Consider the following 18,922-nt stretch of genomic DNA (forward strand, 5'->3'; position numbering starts at 1 on the left):
CCAGAAACTCCCGATTCGCATCCAGGCACCCTAATGGGCCTTGCCTGGACCCGGGCACTCACAACTGGCTGCGGCGCTCTGGACGCTCAAGAGGATGCTGCACCCCCAGACCCGGGCAACAAGACGCTGACGAGAAGCACCTGGCAAAAACCACGCGAGCGCAGCGCTGGGCACAGGGCAGGCCCCGGACGCCGTCCTGCGCGCTCCTTTCAGTCTCCTCCACTCCCCACCTAGCCCCGTGGGTAGGCAGCATCACCTGCACTTCTAGAAGAGGAGGAAGCGGAGGCTCCCACAACAGAGCCACCCAGCGCGGCTCGGAGGCACATACGCTCGCCGCTGGGCTCCTGGCCGGAGAGGCCGAGGCATTCAGAGGCTGGGGACGATTGGACCGGGCCTCAGACCTAAGGCAGTCAAGCCCTCCGGACTAGAGCCTCCGGGCAGTCTCGACCAGGGCGGGTGGACACCGGTGGGGACACCCACTGGCCTCCTGAGGCCCGCGCAGCCCACGTCGGCTCTGCGTTTCCCGCGCCTCAGCACGCAGGTCTTGCGCCAGCCCCGCCCCCGTCTCCACGGCGACGCGGCGTGCGTGAGACGCCCCGCCAGGGACCCGAGTTCGCGCAGCCTCAGTCCCACAGGTGACACGCCTGCTCCTGGCAGCGGTTGAAAGCCAGCTGTGCGAGTTAGCCAGGAGGGGCGTGGATAAACGCACCTGTGGGGCAGCCCCACGGAGGTCTCTCTGGCTCCTTGGGCCGCCAGCTTCTCTCTGAGCTCAGCTTCCTACTGCTGCTCTTGGACAAGAGTGGGAGTTGCTTCGAAGCGGATCCCGGAGTTATGCTTTGCAAGGCAAGCACTAGGGATGAGGTTGCTGTCTGGAGGCCAGCGCTTAGAGTTCTTCCCTCACGTCTAGATTCCCACGTGAGCCTCTCCGGGTTCTCCACGATTCCCGGGTAGTGCGAGCCCACCAGTACGGAGTAGGGCGCGCGCATGCGTGGAACCGGAGCTCGTCAGTCTGGACTAGGGGGTGAGATCGCGTGGTTCCGCGGCCCCCGAATTAAAATTATCCTAGGCTGGTATCGTCTCTTAACCCTTCCTTTAAAATTATAATTAATAAGCACTAGTTGTTAATGAACAGTTGTTAAATTTTAAAATTTGGGTCCATTCTGATCATTTTTTAAAATGGGGTGGGGGAGCACAGGTGAGGCATTTTTTAATACTTTTCTACTGTGCTTTGTAAAACATCGTTTGAAAGCACGTGAGACGTCTGGTGGAGACAGCAAAGGGTAGCATCTTGTATATAAATCCTTGAAAGATTTTACGTTAAAAACATGAGAAAAATAACTTGTTGGTTGTCTCAGGAATGGAATCACAGGTTAATTTGTATTTTCGCTCTATTTTCTACGTATGTTAATTTTTGTAATTTAAAAAAAGTGTTTAAAAAGGAGGAGTTCCACTTTAGTGGGATACTGGGGCCAATCTTTTAGGGAAAATTCTTATCTAAAGATATGCGACCAAGTAGCTTTAAAAAATTTAATGAGTTTCAAAGTCCTAATTAACACTGTAATATTTATTGTAAAATTAGTCTTTCTTATAAGTACTTTATATAAATTATGACATATCCAAGACAATAAATCAATAAGCATGCTTTCTAGATGATTTGCTGGCGCTTTCTTTGTCACGTGCATTTACCATCATAATTTAGGAAGGGATGAAAGCCCTTTCCAATTGAGTTATGAAAATAGTCCTGTTGAGAAAGATTGGAACATAATAGTATAGAATAGCTAGGGCAGCAGCACTTACATGGTGTCAGGCTGTTTTAAGTACTTCTCATATATAAAATCAAAGATGTAGAGTGTCAGAAGGGGTCTAGGCTCTGCATATAATTTGCTGTGTGATCTTCCGGAAAGTCCCTTAGTAATTTTCTGATAGTCCTTATTCTGAGTACATGATAGCACAACTGTGAAACTGTTCATATCCTATTTTCTTGGAACTAAGAATTACCCTTGGAGCAAAACAAACAAACAAAACTGAGTAGGAAAAAGCCCATTTAGAGAGGTACAGGACAGTTGATTTGTAATTTCAACTTTCTGAGAAGTGGCTGCTCTCAAATTTTCTAGGTTTTTAATATTTTCATTTGCTTCTTTACTGTTCTTGGACTGCTAATTTCTCCAACTGACTGAATATTTGAGTCCCCGTAGGCCAAACTTTGAACCAAAAATTTGAACCTAAACCAAGATCTTACAAATATTTAGTAAGCAACTAGAATAAATCATTTCTCTTACTCTCTCAAGGGGTTTCCCATACTGGTATTTGAAAATTGTTAGTTGCAAAAAGGGGCACTTAGAATTCCAAATTATTCCTGCTAAGGAGAATAAGATTCAAAAACTACAATGAAACAAGTGTTTGCAAGGATCTAGCTTTTGCATGGCTTCTTTTAGTATATTATTATCTTTATTCCTAGGTAATAATTGTCTTCTCCTTTCACGAGGACAAATTGAGACTCTGAAAGGTAAGTTGAGAACAAAGTTCTACGCGACATTAAAAGAAGAGCCTGGTGCTAGAATACATCCTAACTAGGATAGACCAGAGGGCCCAGGAAATTAGCTCCATGCCAGGCCAATATCAGGATAGTCAATTACCTTGAACAGATTTCACTTGTGGCTTGTGGTAATTTTAAAGTATGCTCACAAATTCTTTTAACACTCCTCCCATATAAAGGTGTAGTCTAAGGCCCCTCCTCTTGAATATAGGCCAGACTTAGTGACTCCTATGTAAAGAACAGAATGCGGCATGTGGCAGAACAGAGGGACCTTGAGGCTAGGTTAGAAAGTGCAACAACTGACTGACTCTCTTGTTCTCTCTGGACACTTGCCTTCAGAATCCAGCCACCATGTCGTGAGGAAGATCAGGCCACACAGAGAGGCCCTGTGTAAGTGTTCCAGCCAACAGCTCCAGTGTTCCCAGCTGACAGCCACCATCAACCACCAAACATGTAAGTGAACCATTAGATGATCCTAACCCTCAGCCTTCCACTGCTCTAGATGATGCTGAATGGAGCAGAGACCAGCTGTCCCAGTTAGAACCAATCCAGTTGCAGATTTGGGTGCAAAATAAATGTTGAGTTAAGCCACTGAGTTTTGGGGTGATTTTATACACAGCAATAGATAACCAGAACAGTGTTTTTAATACGTTATGTCTAACGCCCACTACAAGCTTAGAAAGTAGATACTGCTGTCCCTTTTTGACACGAGTAAACAGGTCCAGAAAAGTGCAATGACTGGCTCAGGTTTCACACCAAGTGGCAGAGATCAGGATTTAAGAGCTCCAAAGAATAGGCATCTCCACTACTCCAAGGGGACTAGACCATTTCTTCAGCATTAGGAAGAACCTGGATTCCGAAAGCAATTTGGTTTTAATAATAACAACCACCACCATTGTTTGCTCACCTACAACATGTCTCTGTATAGGCTTAAAAAAAACATCCAGCAGCTTTACGGAGATTGTATAAGGATTTTTTCTTTTTGTTTTTTTTAACTATACCATTAAGGCTTTGACATTATTTTTTTTTTAGATTTTTGTTTTATTATTATTATTGGGGAAGGGGAACAGGACGTTATTGGGGAACAGTGTGTATTTCCAGGACTTTTTTCCAAGTCATGTTGTCCTTTCAGTCTTAGTTGTGGAGGGCGCAGCTCAGCTCCAGGTCCAGTTGCCATTGCTAGTTGCAGGGGGCGCAGCTCACCATCCCTTGCGGGACTCGAGGAATCGAACTGGCAACCTTGTAGTTGACAGCCTTCGCTCCAACCAACCGAGCCATCCGGGAGGCACCTCAGCTCAAGGTGCCGTGTTCAATCTTAGTTGTAGGGGGCAGAGCCCACCATCCCTTGTGGGAGGAATTGAACTGGCAACCTTGTGGTTGAGAGCCCACTGGCCCACATGAGAATCGAACCGGCAGTCTTTGGAGTTAGGAGCACGGAGCTCCAACTGCCTGAGCCACTGGGCTGGCCCTGTATAAGGCTTTTTACCCACCTTTTCCCATTTAATCTTGACAATAGCCCTCTGAGTGGGTTATCATCTTCCTAATTTTACTGATGAGAAAATCAGGGCTAAAAATAAAGGGCCTAATTCTCTACGGCCTATAGGGTTGAGCTGGGATGCAAACTCCTTCAATTTGCAAATGTTTCCCTCTACCTCTTGCCTGCAGAGAACAGATCATTTGTAAGAAACACTTTTTATTCAGTATTATAGAGGAAAAGGAAAACATTTTCATAATTCTTTTCTCTGTTGTCAAAACTCCAGGAAGGACTAAGTGATAACTCACTGTCCAATCAGGATTTCACAAGTGAAGAAAGTGAAGTTAAAGAAAGTGAAGCATCAAAGAAATGCAGACTTCGGGAGCCAGCCCGGTGGCTCAGGCGGATAGAGCTCCATGCTCCTAACTCCGAAAGCTGCCGGTTCGATTCCCACATGGGCCAGTGGGCTCGACTCCCGCAAGGGATGGTGGGCTGTGCCCCCTGCAACTAGAAACAGCGACTGGATCTGGAGCTGAGCTGCACCCTCCACAACTAAGACTGAAAGGACAACAACTTGAAGCTGAACAGCACCCTCCACAACTAAAATTGAAAGGACAACAACTTGTCTTGGAAAAAAGGCCTGGAAGTACACACTGTTCCCCAATAAAACTATTCCCCTTCCCCAATAAAATCTTAAAAAAAAAAAAAAAAAAAGAAAGAAATGTAGACTTCCATACCCAGCGAGAAAAGTTATGATTCCCTCCACACCTATGTATCATTTTACACAAGCCCTGGGCGGTCCCACTGGGCAAAAGTGCTGGTGATAATCCTGCAGAACAGGCTCACAGGTGATCTCGGTCAAACCTTTCCTGATGGCTCCCCCCCCCCCTCCCCCGCACAGCAGTTACTCTCATTGCTCACGGAGTAGGGAATTAACATTTGCGTTTCTGTGTCCCCGTCAGCCAGAGTCCCGGCACTGGGTACTAAGTGCTTGACGTTCGCCATCTCATTTTCACCCACACACTTGCACTTTCCCTTCCCATGCAGACTTCTAGTTATGGGCGGGAAAGAACATTTCAATACATTTGTCGCCCTTAGCTCCATCAAAAGCAAGCGTGGCAAGTTTGCCTACTAAGGCATCAACGCGTGATCTCGTTTATTCCTCACAGACGTATACAGAGAGGCCATTTTAGAAAGGATAAGAGCTAAACTCAGAGATGTCACCAAAATTACACCACTAGTAAAAGAGAGCTGAGGTTCGAGCCCACACCCGGAAGGCTCAAAAGCCCCCAGGTTCGCCTAACTCATTCGCACTGGTGAGCCCCAGGGTTCGCCGCCAGCTCCAACTGTGCAAACGCAGCGGTCCACACGCTCCCAAGTCGGGCCAAGCCGCGGCCCACGGCCCACTTGTCAGCTGCCACCTCTTTACCAAAAGGAAAGCCTGGCGCGGGCCCCGAGCACAGCCCATCCCGTTCCGCCCCGCCCCGAAGCGCGCGTGGGAACGCGGCATCCTTCCCGGGGCTGCCCACGACGACCGCCTGCGCGCACCAGGGACGGCTTCCGCCGCCCTCGACCCGGCCTCCTCGCCTCCGCCGCCACCGCCTCCCAGCCACCGCCTTCCCGCTACCAAGCGCACGCAGGGGCCAGCGCCCGGGAAGCGCGTCGCGATGTTTCTCTTTTCCGTCCGGCATTGCCGCGGCCACCTCACATCCGGGCGAAGGCGGTGCTGGGGCCCGGGTGCGTGGAGGGAGTTATTAAGGAGGAGGGGGCCGGGGAGGAGGGGCGGAGGGTTGGGCCGCGGTTACGGCGGCTGAAGAGAGACAGCCGGAGCGGTTGGGGGGGCGAGTGTGAAGGCCTCGCGGAGTAGCCCTCGGACCGGCGCGGACGGTGGGGAGGGGAGCGACGGCCGAGGCGAAAGACCGCCAAGCGGCGGAGGCACCGAGTAAGGGGCTGGCCGCGGCGGCGGGGTCTGGGACGCCGCGCGCCAGGGCCCGCAGGGAGAGAAGGGGCGCGGACGCGCGGCTCCCGGGGTCGCGTGCCTGAGCGCGAGCGCCGGGGCGCGCGCGGGGGGCGGGCAGGGACGCCAGGCCAGCGGGGTGGCGGGCGGGGAGCGGGCTGGCGGGGCCCGAGCCGCCGGAGCGGACGGCGGCGGGCCTGCGCCGGCTCCTGCTCTGAGCGCCCGGGCCGGGGGATTCGGCCTCCCGCTCCCTCCGGCCCGCCTCCCCTCGTGAGTAGCATCCCCGCCCTTCCTCGGAAGGAAGGCGCTGGGTAGGGGCCTGCGCGAGAGGCCGGGGGTTGGGGTCGCGGCCCGGGAAAGCTGAGTTTCGGAGCTGAAGCCGGCGTTCGCTCCTTCCTTGCTACGGGCGCCCCTGACATGGCCACAGGTGCGGCCGGCTGGGCGAGGGGCGCTCGGGCTCCGTCCCCAGTCCCTGGCCCCTGGATAACAAGGGGCAGCTGGCGCCGTCCATTGGCAAGTGACAGGCACTGTATTACAGCCCGACTTAACCGGATCCCCAGCCTCAACGAGTCTCCTATCTGCCCCCACTCCGGGAAACTTCCCCACTCCTCCCTGAACGGTCCCTATGGGTGGCAACGACTAATCTTGGTATCTTTTTGTAGTAAAGATGCTTAAAGGCTCTCTACCCTAATTTGGGCACCTTCCACTTCTTTCTTTACGTTTTTGATGCTTAGAGCACTTTATTTACTAGAAGAGATAACTACCAGTGGTTTTATTTCCATTTGGGTTCTGGTTTATAGCGTAATTGTGAGGGTTTGTTTTTTTTAAAGGTAGTCATTTTAAGAGATAGTTTCAGTTTCTTAAACAGTTAAGACTTCTGAAAAATTACTATTCTCTGTGACAGTTTTGTGCTGATTTATCTTCCAGGTGCAAAGAATTGTAGACCAAGGAGCCATGGATAGGAGAAGTGTGGGTGAAACAGAAAATGGAGATGCTTTCCTTGATTTGAAGAAGCAGCAGGCCTCGAAATCCCCCCATCGCTATACAAAAGTAAGCTTTGTTACTACTGAAATAGTGTTTCTTTATAAAGGTGGGGAGGTTAGTAACATTGTGTAGGTATTTCATTAGTATTATCTAAAGTGTAGTCTCATTCTGACTTACTAAATGGACTAAATGTTAACTAGATTTAGTAAAGCATGGCTTTGAACGTTTTTTCTAAGTGGGAATACCGAGTTTAAACTAGAATTTGTTTAGAATTTGCTTCTAAGTCGTTTTCAGGTGAAGGGAATATCTGCTCAGATCCCATATGAATTTGTGGACCAGTATATGTTGGCACACAAATTCTGTAATAGTTGTGTGTCTGGTATGTTGTTGACTTACATGCTATAGAGTAAGGATTCCAGCTCTGAGATGGCTCACGAAACCAGTGTCCTCTGTATTGATGTTTCCTTAAGAGGTGGACACCCCAAAGGAATACTTTTTGGTGCATTCTAGGTGCTTGGCTAGGGTAACCAGATTTTTTAATTCTGTTTTTTACTTCCAGTTATAAATTAGATGTGGATTCACAAAAGTAAGACTTCAGTTGTATTTCCCCTAGCTAAAAACTTGTGATTTAGAACTGCTCGTCTAGATACCTGCTTTTTCCAGGGGGTTGCAAATCACCTCAAGGTCATGTGTTTATTGAAGCTATGGTTTCAGTATCTTGTTGACTGTTGAATGTTTCTGAAGAGGTTGGCAGGACTCAGTTGTGAATTCGTTCTGGTTCCCTGAAATGTATTGGGCTGGAATACATAAAATGTGCTTGGGACAGTTGACAGGAAGGATTATGTCCTAGGTGGGCCCATATCTGTATTTTTTTAGTATGGACCCAATCAAGGACTCTGGTGTGGTTATTGTCCCTAGCTTCCCAGGATACTGATGGGTTAATATTATAAAGTCGGGCTTTGTCTGTGTACTGGTACCACTACTCTCACCTACTTGATAAAGTTACTCTTACCTACTCGATAAAGTATCAAATGATGTCAGTAATACTCATTTTCAGCATTAAAAGAAAAACTCTAGAAGAAAAAGTGTTTTCAGGTGTAAAAGAGTTCTTGGTTAATTGCTGTCTTAACACAATCTGTTTTGGGATAACAGTGAGTTGATAGAAAGCACTTTAGTACTTCATTCATATTTGGTCTTCCCAAGTGTAGTTCCCCTCAAACCTGAGAGTGCTTGAGTATTTCACTACTTAAATTCATCAACTGAAATGTTGACAGGTGAATTCTGAATGGAGAAAAGCTTATTAAATGAAGGAAAACTGATTTGAACTGCTTTTGTGATTTCAACTCGGCCAGCACCTTTTGAATAAGAGTTCTGACTGGTACTCTCTTTGTAGAGTCCTGGCAGAGAGGCTTTTGAATCACTTTCACACACTGATCTGAGGGTGGCATGTATATATCATACTTAATGTATATCCATCTTTATGCTTAAGTTATTTTTAGAAAGATATTATTGGTCTCTGTTAGGGTAGAACTTATGTATGTCTACAATAAAGATTAAGAATCTCAGTATTGCCCATTTTTGACAATCAAGCCTCAGAATTCTGCCGTATTTAGATAAATGTGCTTAAAATGGTTAAGAAAGGCATTTTTTAAGTTAATGACAGCAGAGCTTAGATTTAATGGTCTTCTGTAACAAATTTAGTTGGAAATAGGTTTACTTTCCGCCCCATTCAACAGAATTTAGTTAATGGCTGGTTTAAGATTGTGTTCAAACAATGTTAGGGTAGTGCTTTCGTGTATATGTTTCTCCACTTTAGTAATTTTATGTGAGACCCTTTCAACTTTTTCTTATCTTCATCAGAGATCTTTGTTCACTAGTTCTCGAGGTGTAATACCTGCTTTTCTATTAGTGATACTATCTTCTGTTTGAAGTACACAATAGAAATGCTTTGGATGATCCCATTCAGATCTATGTTTTTTTCTTCAAGTGAACAAACTGATGTTAGATCACAAAATATACATACTTTGTGCTGTTCCTCCTTAGCTCCTGTATCTTCCCACTGACCCCTTAGTAAATGTTGTCACCTGCCAGTTGGACAGGAAATAACAGCAGAGGACACTCAAAACATTCAACTTGATCTTGACCAGAGTTAATCATGCACATTAAATCTAAAGAGTAGATGTTGGATTATCTGAGCTTAATTTCATGTGTGTTCTTCATTAGAGGTGACTTGTTATGAATTGGCACCATTTTAGTCATCATTGTCTGTAGGGATCTTTAAAAGGGGCCACCCTAATTTGTGGCTGATAGTTCATCAGTGGTACAGCCATATTTATGTCTTTGCTTTAACACCATTAAGAAGATAGACAAGCAACTGAAGTGGACTGATTTGAGTAATCCTCTTAGCCTTCTCGTAGAGAATCAGTTGGAAGACTTGAAGTCAAGTCTCTGAGAAAAGAGTAACTTGTTTAAATCCTAGGTTGAAATCAGCAGTCAGATGGTCGGTTTTTCCTACACAGAGGTTTCATTTGACAGCTTCATAGGTTTCTTTCATAAACTGAGTTGAGAAGTAACCTCTAACAGGCATCATTTCTGTGACACATTTAGCTACAAACTTCTTAAGCTAGTATAAAAATAAAGATACCTGTTTATATTGGGGAAGGCCAAATTCTGGTATGAAAAATCATTATAAAATCTTAATGTTTCAGCTGTCCAGAAAATCTAGCTCACTGGAAGTTCTTAGAGGGCAACACCATAGATACTGTCTTCTGACTGCACTTCCCTACGTGTTCCAATTCCAAGTCATCTTGAAAAGTTAAGATTCAGGGCCTTGCCATCATGAGTATCTTTTCCTACTCACTCGTGGTGGGAACTTCTACATAAGGAATCGATCATTTCACAATTGGAACCTTTAACATAGAAATTTATAGGCAGGGCCTTTGATTTAGGAACGGGTGCTATGAGAGGAGGCCACCTTAGGGGAAGCCTGCCCAGTGACGTGGCAGTGGGCTTAGGGTTCCCAGTTGTCTCACTGGAGAGGGACACAACACTGAGGGACAGAGTTGCTGGGAGAGATTGTGCACCTTTCTTTGTCCTCTCAAGAGAAGCAGAGGAGAGGAGGCGAAGGGGCTGTTGAATCCTGCCTAGTTTAGGATTTCCCACTTTACCTCTTACTTAACCTGTGTGGCCTTCAGCCATATACTTAGCTTCTCTGAATCTCATTCTTTTCCTCTGTAAAATCCAGGTGGAATAGTATCGACCTCATGAGTTTTGTGGGGAATAAATGAGAAAATATATGTCTAGTGCTTAGAAAAGTGTCTGCCACACAATAAGTATTGAAAACTGCTTAAGGCCTAATAAGGGTGTATAAGGTTAGGGGGAGATACTAAAAGTTACCTCCTTTAGATACCAATTTTAGATCAAGTCGCTTATTTTCTAAATGTCATGGTGACCATCTCCATTTTAATATGAAATCGGAAAGCTCTATTAAAGATGTCATGCCAGCAACCCTTAAAAGGATTTTCTTGTTTTCTTCTAGTATTTTTCTACCTGCTCACTTAACATTTTATATTGCTTTGTTATCAGTTGTATAAACACATTTAAAAGTCAAGGTTTATTTTTATAAACCTTGGCATTGGCCAGATCAACAGGAAAAAACACTTTCCTTTTTTTTGTGTTTCCAATTCCCTTCTTAGTTTCAAATAAATCCTTTCCGTAGAAGAAGGTATTTGCATCAAGTCAGCCACCATTAGATGCTTGGGTGAATCCAGGTGCTAAATCCTGCTTATCAGTTCTGCAGGATCCAGTTTAAATCCTGACTTACCTGAACTGTTCTAAATGGTGCCCCCTTTAGCAACAAACCTCACAAATGGGGGGATGGTGGAATGTATCCGGTGAGTCCCCTATGTTGTTTGTTCACCATTGCGTTGGCTGTCATCTATGGATACTATTATCCCATTGTGATTCTATTTTTAAAAGCTTTCTAATCCTGTCATAAAAGTCATGTAAGTCGCTAGAATGAAATATCAAGTTAGTCAGCAACTATCTTGAGAGTCTGATGGGCTAAGCCCAGTGCTAGAGGGTGTGTGGAGGGTAGGGACTGGCAGAGGAGGTCAAAGGCAGACCCAACCCAAACGCTGCCCCAGGGAGAGTGGCCTTCTTTAGGAGGAGCCAGGCACACAGGTGTGACACTGGCTCACTTCTAGAGTGTTTGACCATTGGCAATGAAATAAAACTTGGGGTTTTTACAAAATATCTAGGTTAATACCATGTTTCCCCCAAAATAAGACCTAACCAGAAAATAAGCCCTACCATGATTTTTCAGGATGACATCCCCTAAACAGCCCTAATGTGTCTTTTGGAGCAAAAATTAATATAAGATCCAGTCTTTCTGGGAAACACAGTGATAAAAAATTGAGCTTTCTACTGTTTCATCACTTATAAGTGACTTGTATGCAATTCTTCTATAAGGTCAGAATGTCATTAGAATGCGTAGCTGCTTCTGCATGGGATTTCTGCAGGAAAAAACTGGATGAAGATTTTAACCACTGTTGTTTTGGGCTTATACTCAGTGTTCATTTGCTCTCTGATGTTGACCACTACAAGTGGGTGTCCATATTAATGATTCCCAAATATGTAGATTGTTCTCAGTAGCTTGACATTTTCTTTAAGGGAGGCTGATAAAACTAAGAAAATGTGTTTATACTTCCTTGGGTGTGTGGCTCTTAGGCAATTAGCAGCTTGTTCTTGCCTGGTCAGGTTTAAATACCCTGTGAAAAAAGTAAGGTCTCAGATGTTAACTCTTGTCTAGATGATAATTTTAGCGGTGAATTTGTCCGTAATCAGTAAGTTCCTGTAGGTTCTTAGGATTCTACGAAAGGGTAATCGTACATTCCCTCCTGAAGTACTCATAGGGAGGGAGCACTCCCAATTCATATTGGGCACTTTACAAGTGTTTTTCCTTTAGCTAAAGTTGAAGGTTTTCTTTGAAAATATCCCAAAGGGTTTCTTTCCAGGAATAATTGCTGTTAAGGGCACTTGATGAGATGGTATGTTTAAGAACACTTCTCTTGAAAGTCGGGAGAGCCTTGGGGCCAGGGACAAGAGTGATCTGTCTGCTAGACTCTAAGCCTGACACACAGGAAATGTTCTGTGCACAGGTATGAAAAGAACAAACTTCGTATTGACTTAGCTCTTGGTCTCTCTCCTCCCTAAAGTGGGGGATCCTCTCAAGCTGGGATACCATATTATGCAACTTAAGACTTTGCTGGGAGTTAACAGATTTAGCTCTCTCAACCCTATGAAGAGGCTTTCTCTCATTTTCCCCTAAATGTCCAGGTGGCCATTGAGTCACATGTTGAGAAACGTAATCGGGATCGGTTTAAAGCACTACTTCCTAACCTCTTTGGGGTCAGTTGGAGATCTTTTGAAGGTATGAACAATCACTGCAGAAATTGCACAAATGCATATTTTTGTATATGGTTTCCTTGAGGCAATGAAACTGGTTTAAGAAGCCCTGCTCTCAAGAACAGTAACTGTAGTTTTACTGGGATGTTTCAAGTTATTCCCAGCAGCCTTCACAGTCCAAGAATTATTTTCCCAGTTCTCAGCGTATTATTGAGGAAAGTGGCTCTCCCTCCCCTCTAGACAGGTGGGCTGTGTTTTAGCCATTGCACTTAGCAGTATATCCTACCACAAATCATGCTGCAGGCATCATAATGCCAGTGTGCGATTGGTTCATTGCTCTGCCTTGTGTCCCCACAGGCCTGTCAGGTTTGTATAGTCAGTCACTTGAGCACTTACTCACATCTAGTATATGCCAAGCATATAAAGTCACTGAAGAAAACTGGAATTCTATGGAAGGGAAAGTTAAAACATTTTTACCAACCTGAGCAACTCTTGTATCTGAGAATGGTTGGCATTTATCAGCCTGCAATTAGAGCAATAAGTCTGTAAGAAGTGAAGTTAAACAAAACATTAACCTCTGATGACTGAACCTCTTAGGTTAATTTACTTAAAAATATTTTTTGACATATAATTTACATAAAATTCACCCCGTTAAAGTTGATCATTCAGTGGTTTTTAATAAAGTCACAAAGTTACACGACCATCACTACTATCTTAATTCCAGAACATTTTCATCACCCCAAACAGAAACTCTGACCCATTAGCACTCACTCCCCACTAGACCCTTCCCATAGCCTCTGGCAGCCATTGAGTCTACTTTTTGACTCTGGATTTACTTGTTCTGAACATTACATATAAATAGAATCATATGTGGCCTTTTGTGTCTGGCTTCTTTCACTTAACATAATGTTTTCAAGGTTCATGTTGTAGCATGTATCAGTATGTTACTCCTTTTTATTGCCAAGTGATACTCCATTGTACGGGTTTTCCACATTTTGGCTATTGTATTTTTGTTTGTTTTTTTAAAGATTTTATTAGGGAAGGGGTATAGGACTTGATTGGGGAACAGTGTGTACTTTCAGAATTTTTTCCAAGTCAAGTTGTTATCCTTTCAGTCGTAGTTGTGGAGGGTGCAGCTCAGCTCCAGGTCTGGTTGCTGTTGTTAGTTGCAGGGGGCGCAGCCCACCATCCCTTGCGGGAGTCGAACTGGCAACCTTGTGGTTGAGAGCCCACTGGCTCATGTGGGAATCAAACTGGCAGCCTTGGGAGTTAGGAGCACGGAGCTCCAACCGCCTGAGCCACTGGGCCGGCCCACATTTTGGCTATTGTGAACAATGCTGCTATGAGCAGTCTTGTACAAGTTTTTGTGTGGACATAATTTTTCAGTTCTCTTTTGTATATACCTACCGTGTTTCCCCAAAAATAAGACCTAGCTGGACCATCAGCTCCAATGCGTCTTTTGGAGCAAAAATTAATATAAGGCCCGGTCTTATTTTACTATGTAATATAGTAATATATGTAATATATATTTAATATATTAATATATTTATATATAATACACTTATATATTATATATAAATGTATTTACTATGTAATATATTACTATGTAGTAATATATTATTTTACATAAAGTAGTATAAGACCAAGTATAATATAATATTAATATAAGACCCGGTCTTATTTTACTACTATATGTAAAATAAGACCGGGTCTTATATTAATATTATATTACATTATGTTATACTCGGTCTTATAGTAAAAAACCAGATCTTATATTAATTTTTGCTCCAAAAGACTCATTAGAGCTGATGGTCTGGCTAGGTCTTATTTTGGGGGAAACACGGTAGGAGTGGAATTGTTAGGTCATATAATAACTGTTTAACTTTTTTCTTTTTTTTTTTTAAAGATTTTATTGGGGAAGGGGAACAGGACTTTATTGGGGAACAGTGTGTACTTCCAGGACTTTTTGCCAAGTCAAGTTGTTGTCCTTTCAATCTTAGTTGTGGAGGGTGCAGCTCAGCTCCAGGTCCAGTTGCCGTTGTTAGTTGCAGGGGGCACAGCCCACCATCCCTTGTGGGAGTCGAACCGGCAACCTTGTGGTTGAGAGGACGCACTCCAACCAACTGAGCCATCTGGGAGCTCAGCGGCAGCTCAGCTTAAGGTGCTGTGTTCAAACTTAGTTGCAGGGGGCGCTGCCCACCATCCCTTGTGGGACTCAGAGGAATTGAACTGGCAACCTTGTGGTTGAGAGCCCACTGGCCCATGTGGGAATCGAACCGGCAGCCTTCAGAGTTAGGAGAATGGAGCTCTAACCACCTGAGCCACCGGGCCGGCCCGTAACTGTTTAACTTTTTAAGGAACTGCCACTATTTTCCGCAGCAGCTGCACCACTATACGTTCCCATCAGCATTGTTAGGGTTCCAATTTCTCCACATCCTTGCCAGTACTTAATTTTCCTTTTTTTTTTTAAGTAGCCATCCTAGTAGAGGTGAGGTGGTATCTCACTGTGGTTTTGACTTGCATTTTCCTAGTGACTAATGATGTTGAACATCTTCCATGTGCTTTTTGGCCATTTGTATCTTTGGAGAAAAATCTATTGAAATTTTTTACCTGTTTTTAAATTGGGTTGTCTTTTTGTTGTTGAGTTGTATGAGTTCTCTCTATATTCTGGATACTAGACCCTTATCAGATACAGTAGCCCCACCTCCCACCCTTTATCTGCGGAAGATACTGTGATACCCCCAGTGGATGCCTGAAACCACGGATAGTACCAAACTCTACATATACTATCTTTTTTCCTGTACATACATACTTATGATAAAGTTTTATTTATAAATTAGGCTCAGTAAGAAATTAACAATAGTAATAAAATAGAACAATTATAGCAATATACTGTAATAAAAGTTACATGAATGTGGTGTCTGTCAAAATATTTTATCGTACTTATGAATAGTATGGATGTGCTGGACAGAGATAATGAAAGTCCTAGGCAGGATGAAGCGGGATGGCTCGAGATTTCATCATGCTACTCAGAATAGTGTGCAGTTTAAAACTTATGAATTGTTTATTTATAGAATTTTCCATTTAATATTTTCAGACCACGGTTGACTAGGGGTTACTGAAACCACAGAAAGTGAAACCGTGCGTAAGGGGGGACTACGGCATATGATTTGTTTATTTTTTCTTATTCTAGGGGCTGTTTTTTCACTTTCTTAATAGTGTCAGAGTTTCTAAATTTGAAGTCCAATTATCTGTTTTTTTCTTTGGTGCTTGTGCTTTCAGTCTCATAGCCAAGAAACATTGTTTAATCCAAGGTCATAAAGATTTACACCTGTGTTTTCTCCTAAGAATTTCATAGTTATAGCTCTTATATTTAGGTTTTTGATACATTTTGAGTTAATTTTTATATATGGTTAAAAAAAACTTTATTTTTTAGAACAGCTTTAGATGTACAGGAAAAACTAGGAACGTAGTAAGAGAGTTCCTATATACCCCTTACCCAGTATCCCTATTATTAATGTATTGGTGTGGTACATTTGTTACAATTAACAATGTTGATACATTGTTATTAACTAAAGTCCCCACTTTGTTCACATTTCCTTAGTTTTTTCTTTTTTTCCCCCCTTTTCCTGCCTCCCCACCACACTCTTATTCAAGCCGTTGTTTCTCAGTCTAGTTGTGTAGGACACAGCCCCCTGGCCCATGCTGGTGTTATCAGCCTTGTGTTCCCTCCCTCAGAGGTCACGACGATGGCTGCCGGCCGCTCACGCTGGCCGCCGGCTGCACTGCTCACGGCAGCACACGGAGCAGCAGCCCAGCTCCAGGGAGAGCAGTTGTTCACAATCTTAGCTGTAGAGGGTGCGGCTCACTGGCCCATGTGGGAATCGAACCGGCGACCTCAGCGGGAGCATGGCGCTCCAACCACCTGAGCCACCGGGCTGGCCCACATTTCCTTAGTTTTAAACTAAACGCACTTTTGCTGTTCCAGGATTCCATCCAGGATGCCATATTACGTTAGTTGTCATCTCTCTTTAATTGCCCCATTTCCCTTTTTGTAAGGCTATTACCTTTTTTAAAATATTTTTTTGATCTCCACAAATAGAACATTTACTACTACTACGTGTTTTGTGGCTGTGTTAAAATGTTAATCTTTCCCAGTTGGCTCCTAAATAGATAAAATCAGAGTTTAAGCAAAAAGCTGTAGTAAAGAGGGAATACCTGTTACTTGGACTCCCTATTATCTTTTGGGGTTAAACGTTTCAAATAATGCCTCATTGTTTAGAAACCTGTGTATTGAGAATATGTATAAGTATGAAATATATTGCCCTTGGTTTATACCGTGTTTCCCCGAAAATGAGACCTAGCCAGAGCATCAGCTCTAATGCGTCTTTTGGAGCAAAAATTAATATAAAACCTGGTCTTATTTTACTTTAATATAAAATCAGGTCTTATGTAATATAAGACTGGGTCTTAATATTAATTTTTGCTCCAAGAGACGCATTAGAGCTGATGCTCCGGCTAGGACTCATTTTCGGGGAAACGGTAGTAAATTGGGTTCTTAGTTTAGCATTTGAATTTGAGGATGGTGAAGTAAGGGAATATGTAATAATCTTTGGATTGCTTCTAATGCAGAAAATGGCTTTGCAATCTTTTTTCCGTAGTGTATGTATAAGTACGTATTTCCAATATTGCAAGGTCTTCCCTGTTTCTACTGGAAAATGTTTTAAGCCCTCCTGTCCTTAGGCTTTCTGTATTGTAATATCTGCTATTATCAAAACCATTTACTGTTGGTCCATCTGCCTCACTCCTGCTTCTCCCACCACCAAATTTGTGTCACCCCTGCACCTCTGTTACTATGTTTGCCCTGAAGATTTCACTGGACTGTCATCTTCACTGGCGGTTTGCAGGTGGTATGCCAGTGCTTTGACAGTTATTTTCAGAATTTTGAGCAGTGTTGAGACATTTTCTTACATTTGGAATTCTGTTCATTTCAGACTTCTACATTTTTCTAGATATTTCTATCCAAAAAAATAAGACATAATTATAAATAAATCCTAAATAAATGAGAATGCCTGATATTCAGATTTTAAAACTAAAATGTCATTTGGTCCTAGTGCATTTTGAGGTCATGGAGAAAACATTTGATGCTTCAGGTGTCTAAAGACACTGAGTGAATTTATGACATGCTTATGTGGAATGTTTCCTGTAGGCTGAGAGAGTACATCTATCCCTCCATAGTTACCCCAAAACATGGGAAGCAGTGGTTAAAAAGACAAGCAAGCATTCTCTTGTGAGGCATGTAATTGGGGGGTATCGCAGAAGTCACAGCACGATGGTATATGCTTTTTGCAAGGCAGTTGTATCATTTTACTGGTACTAAAAGTTTGGGAATTGCTTTTTTCCCCTTTATTATGAAAGTGTTTAAATGTATATAAAAGCGATGCAACACTATTTGTGTATATGCATGTATATGAGCAGATATATTAGTTTGTGTGTGTATATATATATGTACACACACACACACACACACACACACACACACACACACAGGCATACATAAATGCACATATATCCTAGTTCTGCTGAAGGGGCCTAGAAGCAAATGAGGACACCCAGTTTCCAGACCGTGGTTTCCTATATCATTCCACTTAAGGGAACTAGAATTTCTTAGAAAAATGGCCAACTCTGGGTCTAGGACAGGATTGGTACAAGGTAAGACAGGAAATGAAAAATGATGAGGCATGTCAAAAGGACACAGGAGCCAGCTTGAAGAGGCTCCCAATTTGAGCACCAGAATAATTAAGGACATTAATAAATTATAGACCATTGGAAAAACTAGGAATCTGTGAGCCTTTGCCAATAATAAATAGGTAAATGGCGAGAATGGAGGGTTTGTATTTAGAGTGGAATGTCAAGTGCTGACTGGTAAATGTGGAAGAGGCCTAGAGTTGGAAAATCGAGATTGGTTTGGGCAAGAATCATCAATAGATGCTAAATTTGGAGAAATTTTGATGAAGACTGGGACATTGGATGATGTTCAAGTGTCTCCCTACAGATTGCATACTAATTGCAAGAGGGAAAGTAGTAACTGAACAGTATAGAAACAGGATCACCTTGACCAAGTGGTCAAAATTAACATCATTAGTAAGGGACAGATGGCTATCATGGGCATCCAAAGGTGATGATGCTATGAGATGGACCCAGCATCTCTTAGGGCACTATTCTGCTCCAGGGACGCTTAGTCCTAATCTAATCATGAGAAAACATTAGACAAACCCATAATGAACAAAGTTCTCTTAAAATACATTTCTGTATTGTTTAGAAGTGTCCGTGTCATTGAACACAAAAGAAGCTGTAGAGATGTTCCAGATTAGAGACCAAAGAGATACAACAACCAATATCTGGTTCTAGACTGGATCTTGTGTTGGAGGCTGAAAAAATATGGAGGCTATTATTGAGTCAACTGACAATATTGGAATCTGGAGGGGTAGATTAAAGTATTATTGATAAGTGGTTATATAAAACTGACGGTTCTCAACCAGGTTCTGCAGAAGTAAGCCATTAT

At 43.4% G+C, this 18,922-nt stretch overlaps 2 protein-coding genes across 9 annotated transcripts in view; one reads left to right on the forward strand and one right to left on the reverse strand.

The window, feature by feature from the left end:
* SFI1 (SFI1 centrin binding protein) overlaps positions 1-541 on the reverse strand; it is a 72,108-nt gene extending 71,567 nt beyond the window's left edge. The window contains exon 1 of one of the 3 annotated variants that reach the window (XM_074321172.2): positions 257-541. The gene's annotated coding sequence lies outside the window, so the exon portion shown is untranslated. Of the gene's footprint in view, positions 1-140 lie in introns of all 3 variants that reach the window. The other 2 variants (XM_074321170.2, XM_074321169.2) reach the window with 2 other exon arrangements.
* A 160-nt stretch (positions 542-701) lies between these two features.
* Positions 702-18,922, forward strand: part of EIF4ENIF1 (eukaryotic translation initiation factor 4E nuclear import factor 1) — a 47,919-nt gene continuing 29,698 nt past the window's right edge. The window contains exons 1-4 of one of the 6 annotated variants that reach the window (XM_088800927.1): positions 702-1,021; positions 2,459-2,506; positions 2,876-2,989; positions 6,895-7,017. In XM_088800927.1, the coding sequence (XP_088657053.1) occupies positions 6,922-7,017 (96 nt within the window). In that variant the 5' untranslated portion in view covers positions 702-1,021; positions 2,459-2,506; positions 2,876-2,989; positions 6,895-6,921. Of the gene's footprint in view, positions 1,022-2,458; positions 2,507-2,875; positions 2,990-5,792; positions 5,953-6,085; positions 6,481-6,894; positions 7,018-18,922 lie in introns of those variants that run through there. The other 5 variants (XM_088800926.1, XM_019754240.3, XM_019754244.3 and 2 more) reach the window with 5 other exon arrangements.

This window comes from Rhinolophus sinicus, chromosome 9 (genome assembly GCF_057876585.1).
Source record: "Rhinolophus sinicus isolate RSI-liver-muscle chromosome 9, RSI-T2T, whole genome shotgun sequence".
In the NCBI taxonomy this organism is placed as follows: domain Eukaryota; kingdom Metazoa; phylum Chordata; class Mammalia; order Chiroptera; family Rhinolophidae; genus Rhinolophus; species Rhinolophus sinicus.